Genomic DNA, 27123 nt, shown 5'->3' on the forward strand with positions numbered 1-27123 from the left:
GTTCAAATGTTCCTCTTTCGTACTTCAAAAGACTTGCAAGAATAATTGAATAATTGTAATTCTGTGGTGCTTTATGTCGTTGCACAGATGTTCTGCTCTTTTCCATAATGTCAGCACTGACTGTCAAGCTGCAAAAATGATGAAAACAGAAAAGGTCCAGAAGGTTCGATATTAACATTTACATTTAGTCATTTAGCAGAAAACAAACATATTAAGAGGAACAGGCTGAAAATGAAGCCGTTATTCACTGAAAATCTTGTGTTTGTGCATATTCAAACGTTTCATGTCCCACCAGGTTTGATATCACATGCCAAAGGTTTATAATGTCACAAGTTTGAATATGCAAAAGCACAGATGAGATTTCATGATACTTTTACACTGCTTATTTGTACAAGAGGAGCAAGGAAGTTCTGCTAAACTTCTCCATTTTTGGGTGAACTGTGATTTTTATGGAGTTCCTAAGAAGAAACGAAAAGTAAATGAACCAATAGTTGACGTTTAGTGAGAGTATAGAGCTGTGAATTAAAGTGTTACTTGATCTTGGCAGAGTTTTTCTGAGCTCAGGGTGAGACGTGGTTGGGATCTCTTCTGATGTGAGATTAATAGGGTCTTTTCCTCAGGGGAACATCTGAGTTTGTTCTTTTAGTTACCTCATTAATGACCTGGGGGAAGCGTTGGGATTTGATGCTGGTGCTCCGGGTCAAGCGCAGGCAGAATGAGCAGATGTGTGGTTCTGCTCAGCCAGAAGAGACTGGACTCCAGTCATTAGCAGATATTCAGGGCTAGTTATGTATTCATCCCTCGGGTCGGTGCGGTTTGGACCTTTTACAGGTTCAGCCATCATCGACCAGGAGCTGAGAGAGCAGTGCTGCTGTATGCCTGACTTTGTTTCTGTCAATTGCAGAATCTCTACAGGAAGAAAGAGAGTTTTTCTTTGATAAGGTGTCCGTGTCAAGGCTGATGATAAAAGCTGCTTTACGCTCGTGGTGTAGAGTGATTTAAGCAAGAACGTCTGTGATGTTAAAAGGTTATCAGGTGAGATCAGACTCGTGTTTGTGAGCGACGCTGGCTTGAGGTCTGAGATGATGATTCTTCTTTATGCTTCCTTGTGAAAACTAGATTTTTGTCCATATTGCCACTTGCATTGAGAGGGCTGGAAATGAGGGGGAGAGAGAGGCAGTGAGATCTACATCAAGTATCGCTCTAGTGCACTTTACCAAGTTGGAAGTTCACCATTCAAACTTTCAGAATTGAAAGAGAAGGCGGCGTAAGCCATGGCGGCGTCGAGGGCTCAGGGTTTGGCTGGTTACTGTGGACCCGTTTGACCCTGGAAGATACTGTAATCTGGAAAACTTCAGTAGCCAACTCTGCTCAAATTGGCTCAAACTACCCTGGCTGCAGATCTGAGTGTGAATGAGCACAAGTCTCAAATCTCACACACCCCGGGGTCCTGCGTCAGCCAAGCAACGGCCTTTGAGATGAATGCTAACGCTAACGCTAACGGAGAACGGCTGTCAAGCACACTAGTGCTGACTGGGTATTAACCCAAAATGTATGATTTGATATCGATTCATTTTCATATACAAAAAAAATGGATCTGAGCTAATACTGTAAACTATACAGTCAGTCGGAAAATTACTATAGTATTACAGGTTAAAATTAACAACTGATTTGCATGCAAACATTTAGATTATTACTTATTAATGATATAGTTATGTGTCTGCTCCAATTTGATGTTGAAATATAAACATTTAAACAGTGGCTGTAATAAAAACTTGTTTTCATGATTTATTCAAACATATTAAATATTGAAGAACTGGTTAAGTTAAAATAAAATGAATATGTAACAGTGCATCTATTTATCAAAATGCTCCCCTCTAGACTTTTTCTAGCTCACTTTCGAGTTTATATTCATTGAATGGCTTTTCTGAGGTAAATATAATGCATATTGTTCTCAAGCTGTTTTACTGACGTCTTTCCACAGTTAAACACTGTTTGATGGATTACATGAGACAGGATTCATTTCAGTAAGTTGTTCTGTAACTTTCAGTATTCCTCCTGATGTTCATCATGTTTATTTGGTGCTGTAACTAGTAGTAAAGAGGAAGAGATGAACGGTTCTTGAGGCGTTACAGAGATCTGTCGCCACACATTGAAGAGCATCAAAAACACATTTATTCTGAAATTTTAAAGCTAAGACTGTTTTGTATCAAAAGTGAACAAAAGCACAAATCTCACTGTGATTATTTGATACAGATGTGTTTGCGTCTGGCTTCTGTGAGGAAGTTCCCGGCGTGTGTGCGACAGGAACACTGCTCAGGGCACGCTGAACTTCTGAAGCACTGAGGATGGCGTGCGCAGTAGATTACCTTTCCTCAGATGGGGTAATATTTGGTCGCGGGCTCTTTTTCCATGTCATGTTTTATTCATCGGGTCGGGGACTGGCTGTGGGGGGGTTAGAGTTCGGTAATATATTGGGATTTTATTGTGCGGGGAGATTGAAAATGTTGAATTGAGATTCAGCATGTGGAAATAGACTGTGGTTTATGTGTGTGTGTGTGTGTGTGTGTGTGTTTTTTTTGCCTGAGGAAGACCGTTGTAGAAGTGTGAGATGAGAGAGAGAGAGAGAGAGAGAAAAGGATGGTAGATGAAAGAGCAGTAAAAGGTAAAACGGACCGCGTACCTGCACTCCACCAGCATGTTCATCCAATTGGCTTTTTTGAAATTCAAATGAGGACTGTCGAGGACCTGATAAGCACGCAGAGTCAACACACACCTTAACCACTACACTCGCACAGGATTATGGGTAATAAGGGCAGGGAATAAATATCATTATATGTGCACAAACCCACCTCAGCATGCCGAGGTGAAGAGAGTAAAACACAGGGGCGAGAGTGCGTGGACGGGTGATTTAAAGGAACATGGGACCCACTCGTGTCTCATGATGCTACAAATAAACAAACAAGCAAAGGAAAAAAAGAAGAAGAATATTTGCAGAAAGTTCATGCTGCTCTTTTCCATATATGAAAGTAGGTGGTGAATACCAAAATGTAACACTATGCCACTAGTAACAAGTTTTTGACAGTTTGAAGTAATGCAATCTGATTTCAAATTCTGAAAGTTCTGGGTCCAGTTGCATAAACTTAGCCACTATGTTAAGACTGTGCCTTAAGAACTAATTTGACTGCTAGAAATTAAGTCTTACTTTTCTGATTCAAATGAGACCGATCTACCTTTTTATGTAACTGACTTTTATAAAGTAAGCACCAGTCTTGAAGAAAATAAATTAGATGACTTACTTTTAAGACTAGTCTAAGCAGTTTATGCAACCGGCCCCTGTTTATACGAACCCTAAACTTTGCAGTAAAAAGGGTTTACATGGTTAAAATTTCCTGTCAAATGGATTATTTCAGGTCCACACCACCCCTATCAATCGGATCAAAATTTCATTTGGATCAAGCTCATTCGGATTGACTGAGGTGTTTCCATTGAGACTTCTCAACCCTAACCCTAACCCTAACCCTATTTCTGGTGTTATGCTGTCTATGGTGTTAACCACATCAGATGCCTTTCAGTTGTTGTCCTAACCAACTGAGACAAGCAACGTTTTGTCAGTCGCCTCTCCCGTGCTGCACCAGCTAGCCCACGCTGTATTCTCATTGGACCAAAGTAGTGCTCCTTATGAATATTAAACATAGACGAGAAGAGACCGATTGTGGAAGTTTAGAACCATACAATATACATAAAATTTTTTTTTTTTTTTTTGTGATTTCGTTGCACCATGCAGCACTTTCAGTGTGAAAAAAAAGAAGAAAAAAAAAGGTTGTTGCTGGAAACTTCTTGTTTGTTTTTTTCTACTTACTTTTGATGTCCGGCGTGGGAAAAAATGTTCACTTTAAGGTGATTTGCTTTGCAGTTGAAGATATGGCAGCACTGATCCATTAGGCCAACACTTTTGTTCAGAATAAATGGCCTCGCAGAGCGTGTTCCTATGACGACTTTTTCCCCCATATGAAGCCATTAAAAGACCTATAAACACCTACAATATGTTAAGAGTGGAGAAAACCATCTGAATGCTGAAAAGACACAAGCACCATTAACATTAATATCCAGCACCGGCAATGCGTGGCAAAGAGCTCAAATAAAATACAGCGTGTGGCAGGAGAGGAAGTAATTTCCATTTAAATAACATTCTCTGGACATAAACTGATAATCTCCAGGCTTCATGATGTTTGTCTGCTGGATCTGGTTCTTTATGAGATAGGCTGGGACACAGAATATTGAGTAAATACACAAACAGGATCCGCACTCCTACAGTAAAATAGGAAGCCGAGGTGTAGAGCGGCGACCGCTCTCAGAAGAAACTAGGACATGTAGGAGTGCTTCACACAAACACATGCACGTTTAATGAGAGAAGGGAAACAAATGAGTATGTGAGAAACGCAGCGATTTATTCCCCTCCACGACACACACTCAAGGTACCTGATCGATGTCTTTCAAGACCTAATCAATCGTCTTAAACCACAGGCTAATGGGCTTAATGACCTCTTAAAATATCCAATGGATTGAACGTTAAAATTAAGGTTATTACAGTTGCCTTGACATACTCTACGATCGGACTGGAATCATTAGTGGACAAAGCACAACACAAAACAAGACCTGAGGTAAAGACTGTGGAAGCTGGTGGGGTGAAAATGTAGCTGACCTGTTCGAACGGCCAGGCTTATTTACTCAAGCACTTGCACAAACACACTTCATGTAGATTGATAGAAAGAATGAAGTGTGTGTGTAACAGAACAACGGTTTCTGCTGAGCTGGCATGCCTCTAAATAGAAGTAATTCATGAGAGAAAACACCTAATATTCTAATATTACCAAACCACCAGATATTTCTTCAGTCTATTCACCCAAAGCAAAGTAGCACTAAAATAAGTATTGTTTTTCTTCACATCTGAGAAGCTGTAATTCCCCAGCTAATTATCCCTTCTGAGGCTCAATAAACACATGAAACGTTTGGTTCTACCAACATTTAGCAGAGTTTTGGCTACTAGTGAAACTTAATTGAAAAGTTCACCCAAAGATGATCCCATTCAAAAGAATGATTCGGATTCTACACACGCTAAGGAGAGCTTGGGTGGCTGTCAAGGTTTTCAGTGAACAGCAACTTTGCGTGTTCAATATAACACCGTAAATGCTATCGATAGAGCTTAAGTGCTGCTGAACATGGAACATTCATTTGAAAGTCCACCATTAGAGCTGTAGACACTTGCCTTTAACATTTACAATTGGCGTCATATCAACATTTCACAAAACAATGCACTCTATCATGTGCAACATGCAGCATTTTTTTAAATATAAGATCCATCAATATCGAATGGCCCCTCATAAGATACATGATGAACCACAGTATCTAATAATCAATCATATGAGCACACGGACTGCATATTTCGACCAGTCTGCTTAAATACAAAATGCATGGGGGCAGAGAGAACATAAGGCATGCTGCAAGAGGCTTGTTTATTGTACTTACCCAGAAGGCTTTCACCTTGACGGACGATGACAATTACCGATTAGATTCATCCAATCTCACATTCTGCCACATAGGCAGAAAAAATGGGAAGCCGATGTTTCCTGAAATGGCCGATGTTCATTTGTGATGTAGCTTAATTGAAAATTGGCCTGCTAAATCGAGCATGGCGTGCACGTGGGCCTTCGGAGAGCTTGCATTCAGCACAATCAGCACTATAACCGCACACACTCATTTAGTTCATGATAATTACAGCACCTTTTCTCTCTCTCGCTACCACACAACCTTATACCTACACACTGTGTTCAAAGTCAAACAGTACAAAACATACAGCCTGGACATGTACACCCATATGCGTGCACACAAAACCCAAAGAAAACAATTAATTTTGAGAAAGTAACTATTAAATATAATAGATTAGGGATACACCATTTTGAATATAATTATGAGAATTAAGGGTCACAGCTAATCGCCCATGATGGTTTGAAAGGTTAAAGATTTGTCCACATTGATGGACGTCATGCATTAAAGGATTAAACTAATAGACTTGTAATCATGAAAAAAACTTCTTTATACATGGGTCCTTCAATTTATGTTTATTTGGCATTCTTTAATGTATTATACTTCTATACTTTTATCTATTACTAGATTACAAAAATCACTTAGTCACTGGGCTAAAGAGCTAATTCACTATCTGTGCTGGAATCTGATTTCCATGAGATGTAATCTTAATTGAAATTGGCCTCAAACTGCTTTCCTTGCTGTAACCACAGGACATAAAGTAAGCCAGAGAATCCTCACACAACTCCATGCTAATTTTCTCCAGGTCAGCACTTTCCTGGTTTATATCCTACTTGGCCAACATAATGATGTCCTAGCAAGAAGAACTCCTCTCAGTACACACTCCCACACACTCATCACTGGGGTAGCTCAGGGTTCGGTGCTGGGACCCCTAATGTTCTCTATCTAGACAGCTTTCACTTGCAAGTGTTTTATGGGGATATTTTCCAAATTATACTCTGCTGTGTGGACCACATAATGATAACTCATCTTGGCTTGTGTGGCTGTCAGTTGCCTAGACACCCACTCCCTGCAGTCTAACATCAATCGGTATCCTTCGGCCGGGACGCTGTGATTAGCCACTTCTGGCCACCTAGAGCGTCAGACTCTACACATGAATGGCCAAACAATTCGTCTTCTTTACTTTTGGGGGTTAGTGATCCATTACAAAGATCTGCAGTACAGCAGAAACAAACTTTGTTGCATTATTTTCCTGTTATCACTGTAAAGATGCTTTGAAACAATCTGTATTGTAAAAAGTGCTATATAAATAAAGGTGACTTGACTTGACATTAACTATTAGATTGGAGATACTTTGCCAGTTTTCTTTTTGTAGAAAATGGTTAAAGAGCCAAGATGAGAGTGCAATACTGCCACATTGCTCACTACAAATGGTGCAGTGTATACTGCATACTGCTGTATTAGTAACACTTCACAATAAGGTTTCATTTGTAAATATTAGTTAACTAAATTTGTTCACTTGAACAAAACAAAAATGTTTTAAGCATTTATTAATCTCAGTTAATGTTACTTTTAAAATGTACTAACACATTATCAAAATCAAAAGTTGTATCTGTTAATATTATTTATTGGACCTGAGTTAAAATGGGATTTGACTTGGAGGTGAAGAAGAGACACCATTTTCTCACTGTTTCCTCTGCTGTCAGAAAGCAAGCCGTGGTGGTGGTCTCCTTACGGGGAGAGACGGCACAGTATGAGAGAGAGAGAGAGAGAGAGAGAGAGAGAGAGAGAGAGAGAGATGTGCCACTACATCCTGCCCTCTGGCTATCAGACACATGGGAATACGACTTTCAAACGAATCCGAACACACTGGAAGTTTGCGATACATCCATTTTTAAAGTATGAGAAAGCCGTCAAATGTCTACAATTAGGCGACAGAGCTGTCTGCGCTTCGACAAACAGTTCAAACTAGACCTGTATGGTCAGAAAATAAATGTGCGGTTATTTCGATATATATCAAAGACTGATTTGATTTGTAATGCAATATGATAAGACATTTAAAGCTGAAGTGTGATTTCAACTGTTTTCAGACCGATTTCCTGAACACTACCATTCACCAGCCAAAACAGAGACACTCTTCAAGAGAATCAACATGTGAAAGGTTTATAATTGGGACAGAAGAAAGTATTGTAACGTAACAAAATTACACACTTCAGCTTTAACATCTCACATGACTGACATCTAACATCACATTGAAACTGCAGCGCTCATGTTCAACAGGTTGTGTGATGTTGTTTAGAGTGTTTACACTTGAGTCCTCTTTGAGAGAATCAAAGTCACACCTCTTTCAGTTGACCCAGAAGTGAACCAGGCAGTTCATATTATAAATGGATCACAAAGTAGATATCATTTAGTTGTGATAAAGCCATTTCCGTGTTCAATAAACCCCTGAGTCTGCATCGACGTCTGTCTGTGTTTCATCTGAACGGTGTCGAGCAAAGGCCACTGATTCAATTCCATCTCGAGTTCACGCTTATTTCTCCAGACATCATTATAGACATTGCACTGACTTGTACAGTGATGACTGAGGCAATGACGTCTCATTTATTTAGCAGGGAATCATGGGAAACATGATCAATTTGCTATTTTAGGGAAATAGCTTGACATTTGTACAAAATAAAAAGGCAGGGGGAGATATGTCTGGAACATTGTCATAATGGTTTTTCTGGCAGTGATAATCAGGACACGTGTGCACATAGGACCTGCATTTCAATGCAATGTTCTCTCTCTCCGTGCAGTGTGTCTACAAAAATAAAATAATAATCAGACATAACCTTTTCCAGCCCACAGAAAGGGAATGTTCCTGAGCAGAAAGATCAGCGCTGCTGTTGTAACTTTGCGTTATGAAAAAGATTACATTCCCATGACATCAGGAAGAACTGAATCTAGTTTCATATTCACAAATCACAAATGAGATAATCTTAATATCTCAAAAGTTTCTCCTACACAGCGACATGATTAAATTGAGAGCAAACGCTGAAGGCTACTGGCTTCTTATATGTTTCTCCTGACAAAAAGCTGCCTGTAATCTTACAAGTTTCCTCTAGAGTTTCAGAACAACGTCTCAAACTGTGCTCAGAATAATCAGCCTATAGGAATTATTTTTTTTAAAATATCTAGTTCAGTCATGAAACTGCAGATGGCGCAGGCTGATCAGTCCTTAATGCAATCTGTTAGCAATCACATCATTGCCACATGGCACAAGCTGATTGGCCTCTGCTGATTCTGTAGCCAATGAGAATGCTTGCTCAACATTTTAATAGTCTGGTTCATTGTTTGCTGTAAGCTAGTCCTGCTCATAGACAGTATATAAACTGGACACAGTGACCCCATTGGATTCAACGGAGAAAAGTGAAGTCAATTAGAAGCTCTCACTTCCTGATGGCTGAGCGTACTGCGCAGACTCAAACTGAGCTTGACGACGTAGATGTGACGTGAGCAACCCGTCTGTCTTCTAGTAGCTGTGCCGAGAGAAATCTGAATCATTCCCTTCCGAAACTTGCAGAGACGGAGAGCGTGAGTAGGAGCTGTCCATGAGCTAGGAGCAACTCTTGCTAAGTATTCTGATTAAAGGTGAACTAAGTAACTTTTTTTACCTTAACTGAACAGCTTCGGAGTCACTGGAATGGTTATATTACTTATTTCGGGTTGAATGGTGGTCGTTTCGCACCCCCCTGGTGCCCGTGAGCGGAAAATACGCACTTGCAACTTTGGGAGGAAGTCAGGAAGTCTCGCGTGATATCAGGTCTCGCGATGTAAACAACTGCTTTACGGCCAAAAGAAATCTGCTAAAATGGCGTCATTATTGCGCTCCCTCACGCTGTTCGAACACGAATGAAGAAGACGTTTTAAAGAATGTCCCATCTGCTTTGATGTCGTTGATCTGCTAGCCTCTGGTGTCTGAATATAGGCAACGAGTTTTTACAACAGTGTTATCAAATATCTATTCCGAAGCTGTGGGGGGAGCTCTAGAGAGAAACCTGCGAGCGAAAAGCGAGAATACAGCGAAGAAATCCCGAAGTTACTGAATGCAGCTTTAATTATTTTGTCATTTTGCCTCCACGTCCCCCCGATTGCCCACGAGCTTCTCCTCCTGTCCATACGGTAATCTCTCTACTGTGCGACAGAGAGTCGAGTGGTTATGACGCAATCGTTAGCCTATTTTTACAAAAATTGCTTCTATGGGGCCATAATGTAAGATACAAGGTAATGGAGCCTTTTATACATTTTCGTGTTTCTTTAGAAATAAATAATGGACAAATGGAGTCTTTAAACGCCTCAGATGTAAAGTTATTCGCTGTCAAAGTGACGCCAAAATGAATGGGAGTCAATGGGATGCTAACAGCAGGTGATGGTCCGCTAGCCAATGGCGGCGCCCGGGGAAACTTCAAAATAATACAAAACCCTGCCCCCCTGGTCCTGCTGTGCGCTATCAGAGGTCCTCTGAACCCCTCCACCTCCCCAGCTCCACCTGCCTAGATCTGCTGATGGATTTATCTACTGTATGTCTATTTATATCTTACCTGCGCACAGCAGCGTGTCTGTGTATCTATTAGCAGAAGTCCTGCTAGATACTAGATCTGCAGCAGCGTAGCAGATTCACTCCGCCAATTCCAAATACATTAACACTGCCATATTCATTAACATGCCAAAACTATTCTGAGAGTTGTCATGGTTAAAATGTGATAATATAGCTTTAATATCAAAACCATGTCTTCTAAAAAGCAACAAAATTAACTGGAAATGAATTGGAGATTTTCGCCTAAGTTTCCTGAAAACCGCCTCAGAGTAAATTGCACATAATAATATTATTCTCTGTTACTTTGCATGTCTGAAAACAGAGCGACTTCCTTTGAGATGATTGTTGATGCTGACGGATACTGCTCTTCTCCAGGTATTTGGAAAAAACCTGGATCAGGGGGACAGCTCTGAGCAATAGTTTTTAACTCTGTTAAGGCCTGAGGGGCTTCTGCTGATCTCAGAGGTTTCAGTTGTGATAAAGCCACACCTAATTATGAGCTCAACACACACACACACACACACACACACACAAGGCTTCAGTGAGTGGAAAGAATCAGTGTGTTTGGCTTGTGCTCAGACACATACAAGAGACGTTGTTCGTTCAGGAAGTTACGCCTCCTCTCTGTCGCCCTTTTCAAAATGCATACCCACAACCAAGATAAACTATGCTGCCAAACATAATAATATTGATAAATGTGAAATATGCACACGCCACACAAGCGCCAGACAATAAGGTTTAGCAGGAAACTAACCGACAGAGAGAGACAGAGAGAGACAGAGAGAGAGAGAGAGAGAGAAAATGTGAATTTAAACAGAGCACTCGGGCAGACTGGCACCAATCTAAATGTAATTGTGTAAATTCACCGGTTCCACTCGGTTCTCCCTGTCCGAGGTGAGATAAGCGTGTGATTGGCTAGAGGGAGATGAAAAAGCCAGCGAGCGCGCCATCTAAAGCCACGTCTAAAGTAGACCTGGAAAACGTCTTTTGCCAAAATAAAAAAATAATAATATGAAAGTTCAAATGCGATTGATGGGGGAGAGGGGCTCCTGTTTGAATTTCAATCAGAGAGCGAGCGAGTGGGCCGGCGTACTGTGCCGCCACTGGGGACACAGAGAATCTCTCTGTAATGAAACCATGCATACGCTGCTCTCTCTCTCTCTCTCCCACTCTCCGGAAGACGGCCGTCGCTCCGTGCCTCCTCATACGAGCTGTATATCTGTTCTCACCGAATCTTGCCACGTTTAATACGGGCACCATGGAAACCCGCGGAGAGAATGGCATCACAGAGCTCAAATGAAGGCACAAGGCCCTTATATGCAGCGTGACTGAGTGTTTACTCTCATACGCTTCCAATTTTATAAGGGCGGTGGTATACAGCGCATGGTTTGAGTCATGATTAACATATAAACACACACCACACACACACACACACACACACACACACACACACACACACACGGCTCTTAAGGGTGAGTGGCATCGATGATAACAGCTCCACACTCTCTCTTGTTTACTTTGTTTTCCAATTATGTTTCTGAAGAAGCTCCAGGCAATTATTTATGTGCAAATACAACACACCGAGAGGGAGAAAAACACACTTTCACTAGAGGTGTGCTGCTGCAAGAACAGGAAGACCCTTGTTTCAATGATGCTTAAGGTTCGTTCTGAAACTGCAGCTGAACCCGAACCTCCATCTGCTCCAGGGGAGCCCAAAGCCTGCGTTTTGTCTCTTTTGTGTGTGTTTATGTGTGTATGATCACAGCAGGAGTGTGTACACAGAAGAACACCCAAACACCTGTGCAAACCTCCTGTATTTACAATTCGATGGACAATTCACCCAAAAATGAACATTTTGTCATCATTTACTCAACCTCCTGTCATTCCAAACCTGTGTTGTTTTGGACCCCACTGACTTTCATTGTGCGGACAAAATAGTTTTCCACAGAAGGAAGGTCATAAATGTTTGGAAGAATTGATGACAGAATTTTTATTTTTGGGTAAAGGCTATTTGCACAATAGTTGCAAACGCAATGCGACAGGAAGTCATTCATTTTTAATAAGAATTGGCAGTTAATCAGCTAACAAGAATATCACACTAAACCGTTCAAAGCCTCCCAGATAGCAAATTGGTATTGGGCCGAATCTGGTTGGATTTCGGCTGCTTTTAGCCCTCACACCACATGAAATAATGGCCCAAAAGCTACTTGCCGAAAGTAAACCAGATCCATGCCGGAAGCAGACCAAAACTCCCCAACAACTTCTTCCATGTCCCCAGAAATCAGCCATAACTGGCCCACAACAGAGCCAGATGCTTTTCCCTTAAGTCCAAAGGAATATTTGACAATCCCTGAAATTCCGCAATAATCGCAAGCAAAACATGTAAAGTGCTTTAATCGCTGCCAGCGTGAGCACCTCCTGCAACAAAATGAATATGCACTCGTTAAAAATGTCATGCCACCGAAGTGCAGATTGGTGTGGGGGGGGCCGAGCAGACTAACCTGCACACTTGGTTCTGGTGATGAGAGCCGGCCCGGGCTGTCCGGTTCCCCCCTCTCCCGGACGGGTCAGCAACACTCGGATCTCGTACTCCGTGTCGGGATCCAGGTGCCAGAGTTTGTAATTGGGCGAGTTGACGGCGTGGGTCTCGGTCCAGCTTCCAGAAGTCATCCTGTACTCCACCTCCTTCAGGATGATGGGGCCGTCCCCGAAGATGGAGTTAGCGTTCAGCTGGATTAGCAGGTATGTTGGCCCGACGCCCAGCAGCTGAGGAGGAGCGATGGGTCTCGGGGGCTCTGGGGGAATGAAGATAAACCTCACATAAAACTGGTTCACAGAGAAAGATCATATTTTAATCCAAACGATCCCAATATGTCACATAGAATCAAAAAGTAAATATTTTATTAATCTGATTTTAATAATCTAATATTAATCTAATTAATTTCATTTCATTAATATCTGCCATATTTTGCAGGACACTTGAAGGCCATTTATAAAAAGTCAAAAAGTCATAGTTTAGTTTTTCATGACCATTTTCTACATTCTCTGAGCATTGTAAACCTATACTTGAATATGTAAATTACTTTAATCCTACGATTGGCTAACCTCTTTGAATGTGACATTGAATAGGTGTTGCTATGTAAATGTGGGTGGTCATTAATATTAATGAGCTCATGATTTCTGAATGAGGGGTTTTTCTTTTTCATTTTATGATCAGTAAATGTTCCTGGACTCAAATTTATTTCATTTAAAAAGAGCACATGTATTTTAATTTTAACATATTTTTAATTAGCACACTACTGCAGTAAAAAAAAAAAAAAAGCATGCAAACCATATCAATACTGCAGATGTACAAGCAAATGTATTACAACACACACCAGACAATCCAGATGGTCCTTTAGTAACTCTGTGTGTGTGTGTGTGTGTGTGTGTGTGTGTGTGTGTGTGTGTGTGTGTGTGTGTGTGTGTGTGTGTGTGTGTGTGTGTGTGTGTGTGTGTGTGTGTGTGTGTGTGTGTGTGTGTGTGTGAGAGAACACAGAGAAGCGGAGAGATATCTCATCCATACATAAAACAAGTCAGTCATCTATTTTTTTACAGGAGAGGACAAACAGAAAGCTGTTTTCCTATGCGTTCTGCTCGGTGTAAGTGTAGAGATCCTCCACGACGATCTTCACACGTCTCTGAGAGTCTGGACACTACTGATGAATTTATGCTTATGAATAAATCATGCGAGATGGATCAGTTGACTTCAAACCAGCGTCAGCACAAGACATCCTGACACATGTTTAGGTGACATATAAAGGTTCTCGCTGTGTAGTCCCTCATCAGCATCTCATTGATTTTGATGAGGAGTTTAAAGCTGCGAGACTGTCCACTGAAGCGACAGACAGCTCAAGCTGAGAGACCATCAGATGGAGACACACACTCTCGCTCTCCACCACAGATGGCTCCTGAACTCTCTATTTGTCTCAGCTAATTAAGCAGCCCACATGAAGCTCAGAAACACCACAAACCAACAGGCCTGTCGCGTATTCTTACACGGCCATGAACGCTTATACGATGAGCAGATTCACACACACACACACACGTGGTTATGTACAGTGTATACTTCAGATCTTCAGAAAAAGCTTTGGCATGTGGGGAAAGTGTTCATGAAACTGGATTCCTAAATTATTTTTAGCATAATTTTTGCAGTTCTGGTTGGTGACACTTGTATAGAAAGTACACAGTTTACCTTTAGATACGTTACTGTGGCGAAATATTTGACTGAACAATAACGCCACTGATCAACCACAATCAGTACGATTTTATTTTTGGAAAAAACAGTTTATACTTTTATTCAGCAGGACGTATTAAATTGATCAAAAGTGAAATGTATAATGTTGCAAAAGATTTCTGTTTCAAATAAATGCTGATAACATTCAGAAATGAACATTTATGTGGCCGTGTTTTAATTGAAGATATGTCATAAATCAATCATGCAAATTCAATATTTCAATATTTAAATGAAAATTAATTGACTCAATTAGCCTATAGGTTTTAATGAAAAGTGAAGATGACTAAAAAAATAATAACCCCATGAATTACAATAAGCATTCAATTAATTAATAACAACAACAACAACAACAACACTAGTAACAGCATGCCACTCGGGGCCAATTGTTCCAATTCTGGTGGCCCATCTTACCCCAAATGTCTAATTTTATCTTTTCACTTCCAAATAAAAACTATAAATTTTACTCCACAAATCTAAAAACATTAATGAGTTTACAAATGTCTCATTAACAAGCAGACACAAAAACTTTGATATTCAATATAATACAATGCCATAGATCAATATTTTCCAGAGACACAAAACTAGATCAATTAACATCATAAACGGTGTCATCACATCTCACAAATATTGATATTCAAATGACAAAATTAAAAATAGCTTAGGCATTTGAGATGAGATTTCGTGGCATCCATGGTCAAGAGAAATAAAGAAGGTGTGTGGCTCATCTTACCCCGTCTTACCCGGCTCTCATACCTCTCGTACTGCTTATTTAAAAGTGTATCACAATGAACTTTATCAGTATAATCAGCAGCTGTAGAATGTTTTTTAATTTTGTGAATAAATCAGTGTTTAAACCGTTGGCGCTCCTGTAAATGAGACCTGCGTAATGCGGTTTATGTCTTAATGGAATAAAGGAAAGGAAGAAAGGAATGAGAGTTAATTGATTTATTGTGTGTTCCTGCAGGAGGAGGTGCTGGTATCCCTGTGCAATCAAAGCCGGCTTATTTTAATACTCTAATCTGATTCCGGTGTGTGTTGTGTTGTGTTGTGTGTGACACCACTAACAGCAACACGCCAAAATTACATTTCACCAAGTAATCGAATCACAACGGCACTAATGTACAAAAGCACTGCCCTTGCAGAGCCACACACACACACACACACACACACACACACACAGAGAGAGACATGTACACACACACACACACACACACACACACACACACACAGAGACATGTACACTCTCACACACACTCACACACACACTCACAGAGACATGTACACTCTCACACACACTCACACACACACTCACAGAGACATGTACACTCGCATACACACACACACACACACACACACACACACACACACACACACACACACACACACACACACACAAACACTCACACACACACAGACATGTACACACACACACACACACACACACACACTCACACAAAGAGACATGTACACTCATTCTCTCTCACTCACACACACACACACACACACACACACACACACACACACACACACACAGAGACATGTACACTCTCACACACACTGACACACACACTCACAGAGACATGTACACTCGCACACACACACACACACACACACACACACACACACAAACACTCACACACACAGACATGTACACACACACACAGACACTCACACAGAGACATGTACACTCTCACACACACTCACACACACACTCACAGAGACATGTACACTCGCACACCCACACACACACACACACACACAAACACTCACACACACACAGACATGTACACACACACACACACACACACACACACACACACACAGAGAGACATGTACACTCTCACACACACTCACAGAGACATGTACACTCGCACACACACACACACACACACACACACACACACACACACACACACACACACACAAACACTCACACACACACAGACATGTACACACACACACACACACACACACACACACACACACACACACACACACACACACTCACACAAAGAAACATGTACACTCATTCTCTCTCTCACACACACACACACACACACACACACACACACACACACAGAGACATGTACACTCTCACACACACTGACACACACACTCACAGAGACATGTACACTCGCACACACACACACACACACACACACACACACACACACACACAAACACAGACATGTACACACACACACACACACACACTCACACAAAGAGACATGTACACTCATTCTCTCTCACACACACACACACACACACACACACACATAGAGACATGTACACACATTCACACACACACACACACACACACACACACACACACACACACACACACACACACACACACACACAAACACAGACATGTACACACACACACACACACACACTCACACAAAGAGACATGTACACTCATTCTCTCACACACACACACACACACACACACACACACACACATAGAGACATGTACACTCATTCACACACACACACACACACACACACACACACACACACACACACACGCTCTTGGACATCTTCCTTGTTGTCTTGTTTTGAGTCTTGTGATGACATCACCTCTGTAAACTGCACTTTTATTTCTCATGTATTATTTTAAATGTGACATTTACCGGAGCCGGTTTCGTCAGTCACTCGCTGACATGCGAGACGTTACCCTTTCCAGCCGGTTATTACAGCGGCGGGTGAATCAGCAAACCTTTCCAGAGCCGGTCCGGGTCATATCTCATCCCGACATCAGAACACACACATCAGGAGATGCTGTGTGATATCTGTCTCCAAGACCCCGCTCAGGGCAAGTGTGTGTCTCAGACGCTTCTCCGTGTGTGTCGTGATATGAAAGATGTTGTTTATTTCCGTGTCCATCAGCGGAGCACATCAAATCTCTGCCTTTTACCACTAATGAAGAGACTCGGGGAGCAAAGGCACATCAAATATGCATTAATGTGTACGGCTGCACTTGTTCGCCGGGTTCCTCAGAAAACAAAGCGCCTGAGAGCAAACAGGGCTTTTTAAGAAGCAGCAAAAAGCCTCGTTCGTTTGTGCTTGAACCTGCAGACAAACGACATTCATCTCAATTCATTAGAGCCACTGACACACGCTCTGAAACACACACACACACACACACACACAGAGGAGCACAGGGCTTTTAGTGGACCGGTGGATAAATTGGCGAGTGAATGGAGCAGTGTTCATGTATTAGCTGAAAGCAGCCGAATCAGGGTTATTAAACCGCCGCCAGTTTTATTTATACATTCAAGATTTTAAAATTGATATAATTCTATTCTCTCTGAGACGGTCAGCAGCAAATATCAACTTTGTATTGCATTTCTTTTAGACAGAATACGCTTTGTGAGAGTCACTGAAATGCATGTTATTGTGAACAATTCATCTGTGCTTATGTTTTATTGTTTGTTCATCTGTGCTTAATTGTTTTTTAACTGTTATTTCTGATGAAACGCTCATAACTGGGTCTTCTGGTGAAACGTCAGTCTTCTCTCCGCTGACGTATGCAGGATTCTCCAATCATTTAGTCTGATTAAGCCCCGCCCCTTTCTTTCAATTGGCTGCAGATCCGCCTCCATCCAATCAACAACTGATGGACTGAACCAAATCAAACCCTGCGTTTGTAAGTCACAATATGGAAGAAAGAAAATATCTGACGCTACTTCCACAACGAATCGATTAAATCGATTAAAACCGATTATTAAAAGAATCGATTACGAATGTCATCATCGATTCGTTGTGTCGCGCGACTATTGCGGAGAATAAGTTGCGGAGATTTTTGAGAATAAATGTAAAAAAGTTGAGTTGAGCACGGAGCGGAGCAGAGCTATGAGGCGCCGGACTGGACAAAAGTTTGAGCGAAGTTTTGTGTGCATGTGCTTGTCAAATAATGTCAAACACTTTGGTAAAGATTATAACATCTTCTGTTATTTCTTCTGATTTCTTCTGATTATAACAAGTTCTGACGTTCAAACAAATCCTGTTAAGTTTTCTGATTTGTATTTTTCTTAATTTTTTTTTATAAATTATTTATTGTTCTGACAGCTCAGGTCCCTTTAAACAACATATACATCTTTTAGTGCACTTTATTTGAAAAAAGCCTATATATTTGGCAGATGTAAAGCATGTGTTTGTTTTTTTATTACTTTAACAGCTCAGGGATGTTCAAGGAGTAACCTGTTTGTGCACTTTGCACTGTCAGTTTTGTTTTTGAATAAAGGGTTGGAAATTAATGTGTTTTGTTTTTTTTGACTCATCGATTAATCGGAAAAAAATAATCAACAGATTAATCGATTATTAAAATGATCGTTAGTTGCAGCCCTACTTCCATTCCATCGCGACAGCATTGATTGACAGAATGAATGAATGAATCACCCTCGTGTCGCTCATAACCTGTATTCTGCTCTCTCAGCTCCGTTTACATGGACACCTTCTGGTTCAATCGGAATGAGATCAATACGATTGATGAATCCGAACACGGTGTTTACATGAACGATAAATAAAGTAGTCGGGTTGATGTGCGCGTTTATATGTCACAGGTTTCACATCGGAATAGATTTTTTGACCCGCTGTTCGCGCATAACTATTCTCTATTGGTTCTTTATTTGTTTTAAACAGCAGACGTAATATTAATCCGTCTCTGGTCATGATTTGGAGACAATAAGCGTTTTGCCGCTGCTTATATTGATCACGCAGTAAAAATCACGTCGCCTGTGGATGAGAATCTGAAACCAGGACTGGTGGGCCGTTGTCCCGCTCCACTTCACAGACGCTGAGTGAAATGAGAAGTTTAGGATGACGGGACACTCATTTATATGACACTTTATTCAACAGGAAGACGCTCGTTCTGCGCATTATACGTCATTACGCTATTTAACCTCAGTTTAACTTTCAGTTTCAAGTGTTTACATGTTCTCTCGATCGGATTACAAAAGGAATAAACCACCCCTTTCAATCCGATCGACATTTCATTCGGAGAGAGCTCAATCGGATCGATTAAGGTGTTTACATGAAGGTTTTTTAGTCAATCCGATTATAAGTGTCCATGTAAACGCAGATAGTGACACAAAAGCATCATCATCAAGCTCAAAAAAACAACATAGAAGACTCATAAAACATCACAAACGTGGCCGAACATTTGAAGGGAACTTTATCACTGACTTAAAAGCTCATCATTCTGTCATCATTTACCCAGCCACTGGAACACAGTGCACAAGACATATGGATGACTTTAATTTAATGTTTATGTCATGTTGTTTTTTATTGTTGTCTTTGTCAATTTTACACGACAGTATAGAAAAAGATCTGTGTGATGATTCTTCCACGGTCAAACAACAGCACGTGTGTTTGGAAGACGAGGATGAGTGAATGATGACAGAATCTTCAACTATTCCTTAAAGTTTTATAATTAATATGCAAACTAAATATTTACAAATTACAAATGTGTTGTTAGCGATAATGGCCTTGGATTGAATGTGGGCTTCACCGTGGACGAGCGCTGAGAGCGTGAGTGTGTTTCTGTCAGGTGTCACTGGCTGTTTCACGCGGCTCATCCATCATGTGTGTGTGACATGAGCCAATGATAGTGATGTGCCCTGCTGTTACCCTTCCTGAAGCCCTGTCTCATCTGTCTATCCCTCACACACACACACACACCCAACAGGAAAACGCACTTGCCCTCGACTCAACATCTTATAGTCAGAGAAATAATGTGTTTCTTTGTCATTTATTTCACAGGCGCGAGGACCCGGCAGGGACGCGTTTGATCAAAGCAAGGCCGCGTTAAAAAAAGAAAAGGTAAAGAGAGAGAGATAGAGACAGACATAAAGGGAAGGAGAATATTTGAGGGAGAAAAAGCAAAAGGAAATATTTCCTGTGGGAAGCGTCACAGCTTTTTTATTTTGAAGTTTTGATGGGGCCTGTGAAGGGAAAGAGATGACAGACGCGAGCGAATCTGGATCAGGGACACGGCAATCTAACACCTGACGGACAGCGATAGAGAGAGCAGGAGACACACTCATCCCTCTCTCTCTCTCTCTCTGCGCTGACAGGACATGTGATCACCTCTCACACACTCCTCACGCCTCAAACGCTGCTCTGACCCCTGACACCACACCACAGCCTGACCCACAATGCAACGCTCAAAAGTTTGACTTAAAAAAAAAAAGAAATTAAAGCAAGGATGCATTCAATTAATCAAAAGTGAGAGTAAAGATATGTATAATGTTACAAAAGATTGTATTTCAAATAAATGCTATTCTTCTGAACTTTCTATTGATTAAAGAATCCTGAAAAATCAAAGTTTCCACAGAAATACTGGTTTTAACATTGATAAAATCATAAATATTTCTTGATCATCAAATCCTCATATTAGAGTGATTTCTGAAGGATCATGTGACACTGAAGACTGGAGTAATGATGCTGAACATTCAGCTTTGATCACAGGAATAAATTACACTTTAATATAGAAAACGACTATTTTAACTTGTAATAATATTTCAGTGTTTTTACGGTATTTTTGATCACATGAGTCCAGCCTTGTTGAGCAGAGAAGACCTCAGACTTTTGGCTAGTACTGTATGACAAATAATGGAAAACCAGCTCAATAATTCCTTCAATTCTCATAGTAGTGTTGAAAACTGAGATAAAGTGGGCATTAGGAAGATCTCTGTCAGGTTCGAGACCCCGAGTGTCGCCCAGGTGCGAGTGTGAGAGCAGCAAGTGTGTGTTCAGGGAAAGCCGATGAATCATTGATGCGTTTCACAGTCAGGAACCCGACGCTTGTGACATTAATGAAGCGCTTTCCGTTCCTCATTCTCTCAGATTCTCTCAGATGAAGCTTTCGGAGTTGTTGACATTTTGGCTCTTTTGGTTTGTTTGCGTTTGTTCTGTGTGTGTATCGTCGGGAAGTATCAGACGATGGCGCTTCATCAAACTTTAACGATCCGTCAGCATACGCAGAGCTGGTGTCTTTAAAATCTCCCTCGTTTCAAGTCCTGATCTCCGGCTGTCTCTCCAGGCATATTTACCAGCGATCAGGCGCGTGTTTGCGACGGGGTGCCGCGCGCTCACAGGAGCCTGACAGCCTGTTATCTAGTCATTAGGAAATCACAAGTAGCAAACAATCATCGTCTCTCACGTCTCGCTCCAGCACAAACACAACTGCACTGGGGAGAAATCTGTGGTTTCTTCAGCGGTTCATCTTAAACATCACTTTCGGATGCATAACGTTCTGGATTAGACTGTACGATTCTTTAAAACTGGTCTATCACAGACTTCCCAAACTTTCCAAAGAAAAACATCATCTTGAGATTTTAAGTTAATATTTCAGTAATTTAATGACACAGTCACGAACTCTCAGTTTAGTGTTCACTCTCAAGGACTTTTAGTTTGCTTCATTATTTCCTGTTGTCTTTATTCATTTTCCCGCCACCTGTCTGTTTGGTTTAATCACGACAGCCGTTGGTCTTTGAGTTTGTCATCAGTGTGTTTCCTCGGCTCTTGCACATGCTGGATTATTCTGAGTGTATTTGATCATTAAATGATTTAGTATTTGGAATCTTTCGGACTCTCTGGAACCTTCATCATTGTAACAGACACATTCTCTCGGTTATGATGTTCTGATATTTAGTTAATGGTCACATGACATGCATGTAAACGGATTTTTCTTAAGTGTTTTATTTTGATTGCTTTTGTTTAACTCTTTCCCTGCCAGGTTTTTTTTTTTTTGCCAGCCACCGCTTGCGTTTTTGACCATTTTCACAAAAGTTTCATGGCCCCAAGAGTATTTTGTTGAATGAATATCTGAATATGCAATATATCACAAGAAAGAAAAGAGAGGGGGAAAAAAAGGTATTCTATCTTTATGCATTCATTTTTTATCAACACATGAATGTGGTTTTCATAAAAAAGCAACATTTTAAGCAAAAAGCCAAGAATATTGTACAGCCCAAAAGTTACATTCCATTTGATTCATTCTCAGCTTTTCACTATCTCACAAGGTCCTGGTCTATTAGTTCTCGAGGACTTTAAAGTAGACAGACGCTTTTCTCCTGTGACGTCGGGCTCAAAACAACAAAAGCCTTCCAGTTCCAACTAGAAGTGCAGTTTTGAAGAGCGAGGTCTTTCTGCAGCGGCACAGGGAAACGATCTCCAAACCACTGGTACCCAATAAAAACAGGGCGGCTTATCGACTGTTTGCGTTTGAATCTATTTCACAGCACACGTCTTGTCAATTCAGTTTATTCCCTACAAGCGAGAGCAGGCTAATGTCATTACTCCAGACCCCGGGCTAAACTCGCCGAGGCCACAACTGTTGTGTTGTGTTGTTCTGCCCTCTCCCATCTCTCTCGCTGCAGCTGGAGGACACACAGATCGATCCTTCTCCAGCGTAAGAATTTGCCACTGAAATTTCCATTTGTTACAAAGCGGCCCCAAACAGCCGTGAGGGCCCGCTGTCGCCCCGCATTAGGGAGAGCGGGAGCTAATAAAGCACTAGCCCGGGGTCACGCGCGACAATAGGCAACTCCGTGCCAGCTCCCATTAGAGCACGCACAAATCCATGGCCCAAAAATTTCCGCTGAAATTAGCATCTTTGGTATCCGTGTAGCAGGATGTCAGCTGGGGAAGTGTGGTGGAGATATCTGAACTGTCAGAGCGCTTGAGACTCAACCGGCCCTTCTGCCCTCCGGCCGCCGCTAACTATCGCACTCCTCTCAGAGTCGCATCTGCACACGGGACCAAACACAGCAGCACAGCAGCACGCTCTCGGGTTCGGGGGAGGTCGCCAAGAAACACCCAACGACATTTGTTTGCGTAAACAGGTTGTGCATATTAATATGGCATTGTGCGCCCAATGGTCATTCAAATATGAATGCATTTGTATTATTTAGCAGCGTTTAAATAAGCAGATGGTCGCTGTAGCCATGGCTGTTTCTTCTTGACTTCGGGTGGGAAGGCCTTAAAGGGATAGTTCACTTTGAAAATAAATTTTGGTATGTTTTACCTTACCTCAAGGGCATCCAAGATGTAGGTGTCTTTGTTTCCGCAGTAGTTTCAATTTTGATATTTTTAGGTCAAACCGTTCTTGTCTGTCAGTCATTTCATGCAGGTCTATGGTCACTGTCTCAAAGAGCATGCACAGAGTCCAAATTAAAACAATTCCCCATCGTAAGTACACATTGATGGCCTAAGACACGAAACGAGCGGTTTGTGTGAGAAAACGAACAGTATTTATATCGTTGTTATCTCTTGAACACAGCCGATAAATAAAAGCTGATAAATAATGGATTATTTCCTTCAGCTGATTCACTTCAGATTCTGAACTGCTTGAAATATGATTGGAATCACTTCAAAAAAGGAAAATACAGTAAAGTGCAACATGCAAGTCTGTCATATAGGCTACATAAAATTATAATGAGATCATCATTATAATCGTGTGCTTGGGACATGGCTTTAATGGTTTTGTAATCAGACTCTCTCTCTCTCTCTCTCTCTCTCTCTCTCTCTCTCTCTCAAAAAACAAACAAACTGGATTTAGATTTATCGGCCAAAATAGCGGTTATCGGCTTTCAAATACAAAGAATTATAAGTTATTGGTATCGGCCAAAATTTCCATATCAGTGCATCTCTTATTATATGTGATAATAATCAACTCTGTACCCTTTTGTAAAATAAATACAGACTCATCAAATTAGAATATAGAGTATGAACTATCTGTTTAGGGCTATGAAACGATTAATCGCGAATAATCTCATCCAAAATAAAAGTTTGTTTACATAATATATGTGTGTGTACTGTGTATAATTGTTTTGTATATATAAATTCACACACACATGCATGTATATATTTAAGAAATATCTGCATGTATATACTGTATATATATATATATATATATATATATATATATATATATATACACATACATATACTGTACAATATTTATACATAGTTTATATTATATATAAAAATAAATATTTTATATATAAATAACACATTTTTCTTAAATATATGCATGTGTGTGTATTTATATATACAAAATAATTATACACAGTACACACACATATATTATGTAAATACAAACTTTTATTTTGGATGAGATTATTCGCGATTAATCGTCAGTTTCACAGCCCTGGTTTTAATCTAGAGAAAATGACAAAGACAGCATAAAACCAAAGCAAGCCGTTACCTCTGACTATGAGCCCAGCGAAGTTGGAGACGCCGGAGCCTCTCTCTGATTGGGTGACGCAGCGGTACAGATCTTGGTCCTGACTGGTCACCTCTCTCAGTCGGAAGGACGCCGCAAACTTCCTGTGGTTGATGTTCTTCTTCTCCTTCACTGGAATGTCCTCTCCGTTGCGCCGCTATACATGTCAACAGAGCAAGTAATAATTCAGTCATTTCCTCAACATCATAAAGGCTTCAGATGTCATAATTCACCCAAAGTGTGTCAATATTCACAATGTTCCATGTGCTTTAACTTGAGTTCATCAATGTCTTTGGTATACGGATTTATGGTTGTTTATTGCAGAAGTAAGTTATAAAAAACTTACTTAAGTCTACTGTAAAGCAAATGTACTGAACTAATTAAGTTTTTTATTTTATCAAAAATATATATTTTACTAAATAATCTGGACCAATAATCAAAGCCATACGCCGAACCTTGAGTTCCAAATTTGAAGTTGATACCACAAAAATGAAGCCGCTAAAGGGTTTTAAAGTGCCATCTCCGTTATAATGCAGTGGTTTCACAGGATGCTTTTTGATTGTTTAAGATTTTGGATTATGCTTACTAAAATATGCTTTTGAGTGAGTCTGGTTAAATGAAGTCTGTGATGTTTACTGAGGATCTGTAACCATTATAAACCACAGATTAACCACAGTAATATATGACACTGCAGTATTGCTGTCCCAGTTATGGTTTACAGTAAATGCTCTTCTATTCCTTTTCCCTGGAAAGTGAACAAGTAGATGTTGCACTTTATTTGGTAACACTTTATTTTGCAGTGTCCTTGTTACAAATGTTACATGTAGTTACCGTAGTAATAACAGTAAATTATGCATAATTGCATGCAACTAACCCTCAACCAAATCATAATCCTACCCTAACCCTATAGTAAGTACATGTAGTTGCTTAATATTACTCAATACTTAAATATATAATTACACTGTAACAATGTCACCTTAAAATAAAGTGTAACCCTTTATTTTAAGGAGATGTAGTTGCAGTGTAATTACACAAATAAGTACAGAGTACTATTAATGAACTCCATGTACTTACTACAGGGTTAGGGTTACAGGGATAGGGTTAGCTGCTTGTAATTATGCATGATTTACTGTTATTACTGGAGTAAGCATATGTAGCATGTCTAACTATGCCACCTTCCTAGGGTGCTACTCCAGGATTTGGGACTTGGCTTCACAAGAGCACCAGCAGGACTGAGCGTTCAGGCTTGTTCTCCTGTAATCTGCTCGACTGGAGAAGCGACGGCAGTCAGTGTCACAGGCGATCTGAGTGAGTGAAGTGTGTGTGCGTGTGCGACAGAGGATCATTCATTAGCCCCTTTAACACTGACATCTCCTATTAGTCAGAAGACACCAGCACTTGCTTGCTTTCCTTCATTTCTTCACCTCCTCATGTATCCGAGCAGAAAAGGTCACTTTTCCGACGCACTGTCGGGCACTTCCTCTTTCAATCTTCTCTGCATGTGAAGCCCTCTCATTAGTTAATCACAATCACAGGGCTTCACCTCAACACACACACACACATGAAAACCCTGCTGACACACACATCATTAGGAGAGCAGGATTTTCCTTCGGGATGAATAAAGTGGGAAGATTTGAGGAGACTCTCTCTCTGTGACAGGCTCTGCTGTAATGAACCCCGAGTCTCTCTCTCGCTGCTTGATTAGTAAGTGTGCTTATATATACCCGTTGACCATGAATATGCGATATAGTTTCCACAAATGATGCAATTCTTTGAGTATAGTGACATCGAACTTAAAAACAGCCGAATTGTTTGCTCCCGCACATCCTGAACTTGACATTCCCCGCCAATTAGGGTGAATCCCATCTCTGATCTAAAGCTCGACTGCAGTTTTAGTTCAATGGTCCTCCAACGGTGGGTCGCAAACACCCCAAAAAAAAAAACAACTGCAGGGGGAAATATGATTCAAATGTATTTTTTATTTTTTACAGTAATTGCAAATAATATAGGTAACACTTTATTTCAATGGTCTACTTTAGACATTCTACTATGTAACTTTGCAACTACGTGTCAACTAACTCTTATTGGAATATCAGTATTATTAGACTGTCTGATTAATATCTGCTAACACGTTATTTTATTTTATAAGTAATAGTTAGTAGAATGTCTAAAGTAAACCATCAAAATAAAGTGTAACCGTAATATATGAATGAAATAAAAGGCCGCTTAAGTGCACTTCTAGAGAGACACTTTCATGACTGTGTTTCGTGACATCTTTTAAAAAGTGCACTCGTTATAATGTCAAGGTAAAGTTTTACTTTAAAGCACATTTGAAATAATTACGTTTTAATCATTTCTGTCATGCTTTATAGAAGTTCACTTATGTTGATGTGTTGACTAACATACTAAAGCACATGAAAAGTACCTGATTATAATGTGAACTGTATCCAATATTGAATTTGAAGTTAATATATTTTAAATGTACAAAAT

The 27123-nt window shown here is 40.5% G+C and overlaps 1 protein-coding gene across 25 annotated transcripts in view; it reads right to left on the reverse strand.

The window, feature by feature from the left end:
* Positions 1-27123, reverse strand: part of ptprk (protein tyrosine phosphatase receptor type K) — a 182438-nt gene that overhangs the window by 64354 nt on the left and 90961 nt on the right. For all 25 annotated transcript variants that reach the window (XR_014629946.1, XR_014629947.1, XM_084432118.1 and 22 more), the window contains 2 exons: positions 24616-24790; positions 12628-12921 (listed from right to left, as the gene is read on the reverse strand). Coding sequence is in view for 23 of the 25 variants with exons in the window: in XM_084432118.1 (XP_084288244.1) it covers positions 12628-12921; positions 24616-24790 (469 nt within the window). In the remaining 2 variants the exon portion in view is untranslated. The remainder of the gene's footprint in view (positions 1-12627; positions 12922-24615; positions 24791-27123) is intronic.

Source organism: Rutilus rutilus, assembly GCF_951802725.1.
Source record: "Rutilus rutilus genome assembly, chromosome: 15".
In the NCBI taxonomy this organism is placed as follows: domain Eukaryota; kingdom Metazoa; phylum Chordata; class Actinopteri; order Cypriniformes; family Leuciscidae; genus Rutilus; species Rutilus rutilus.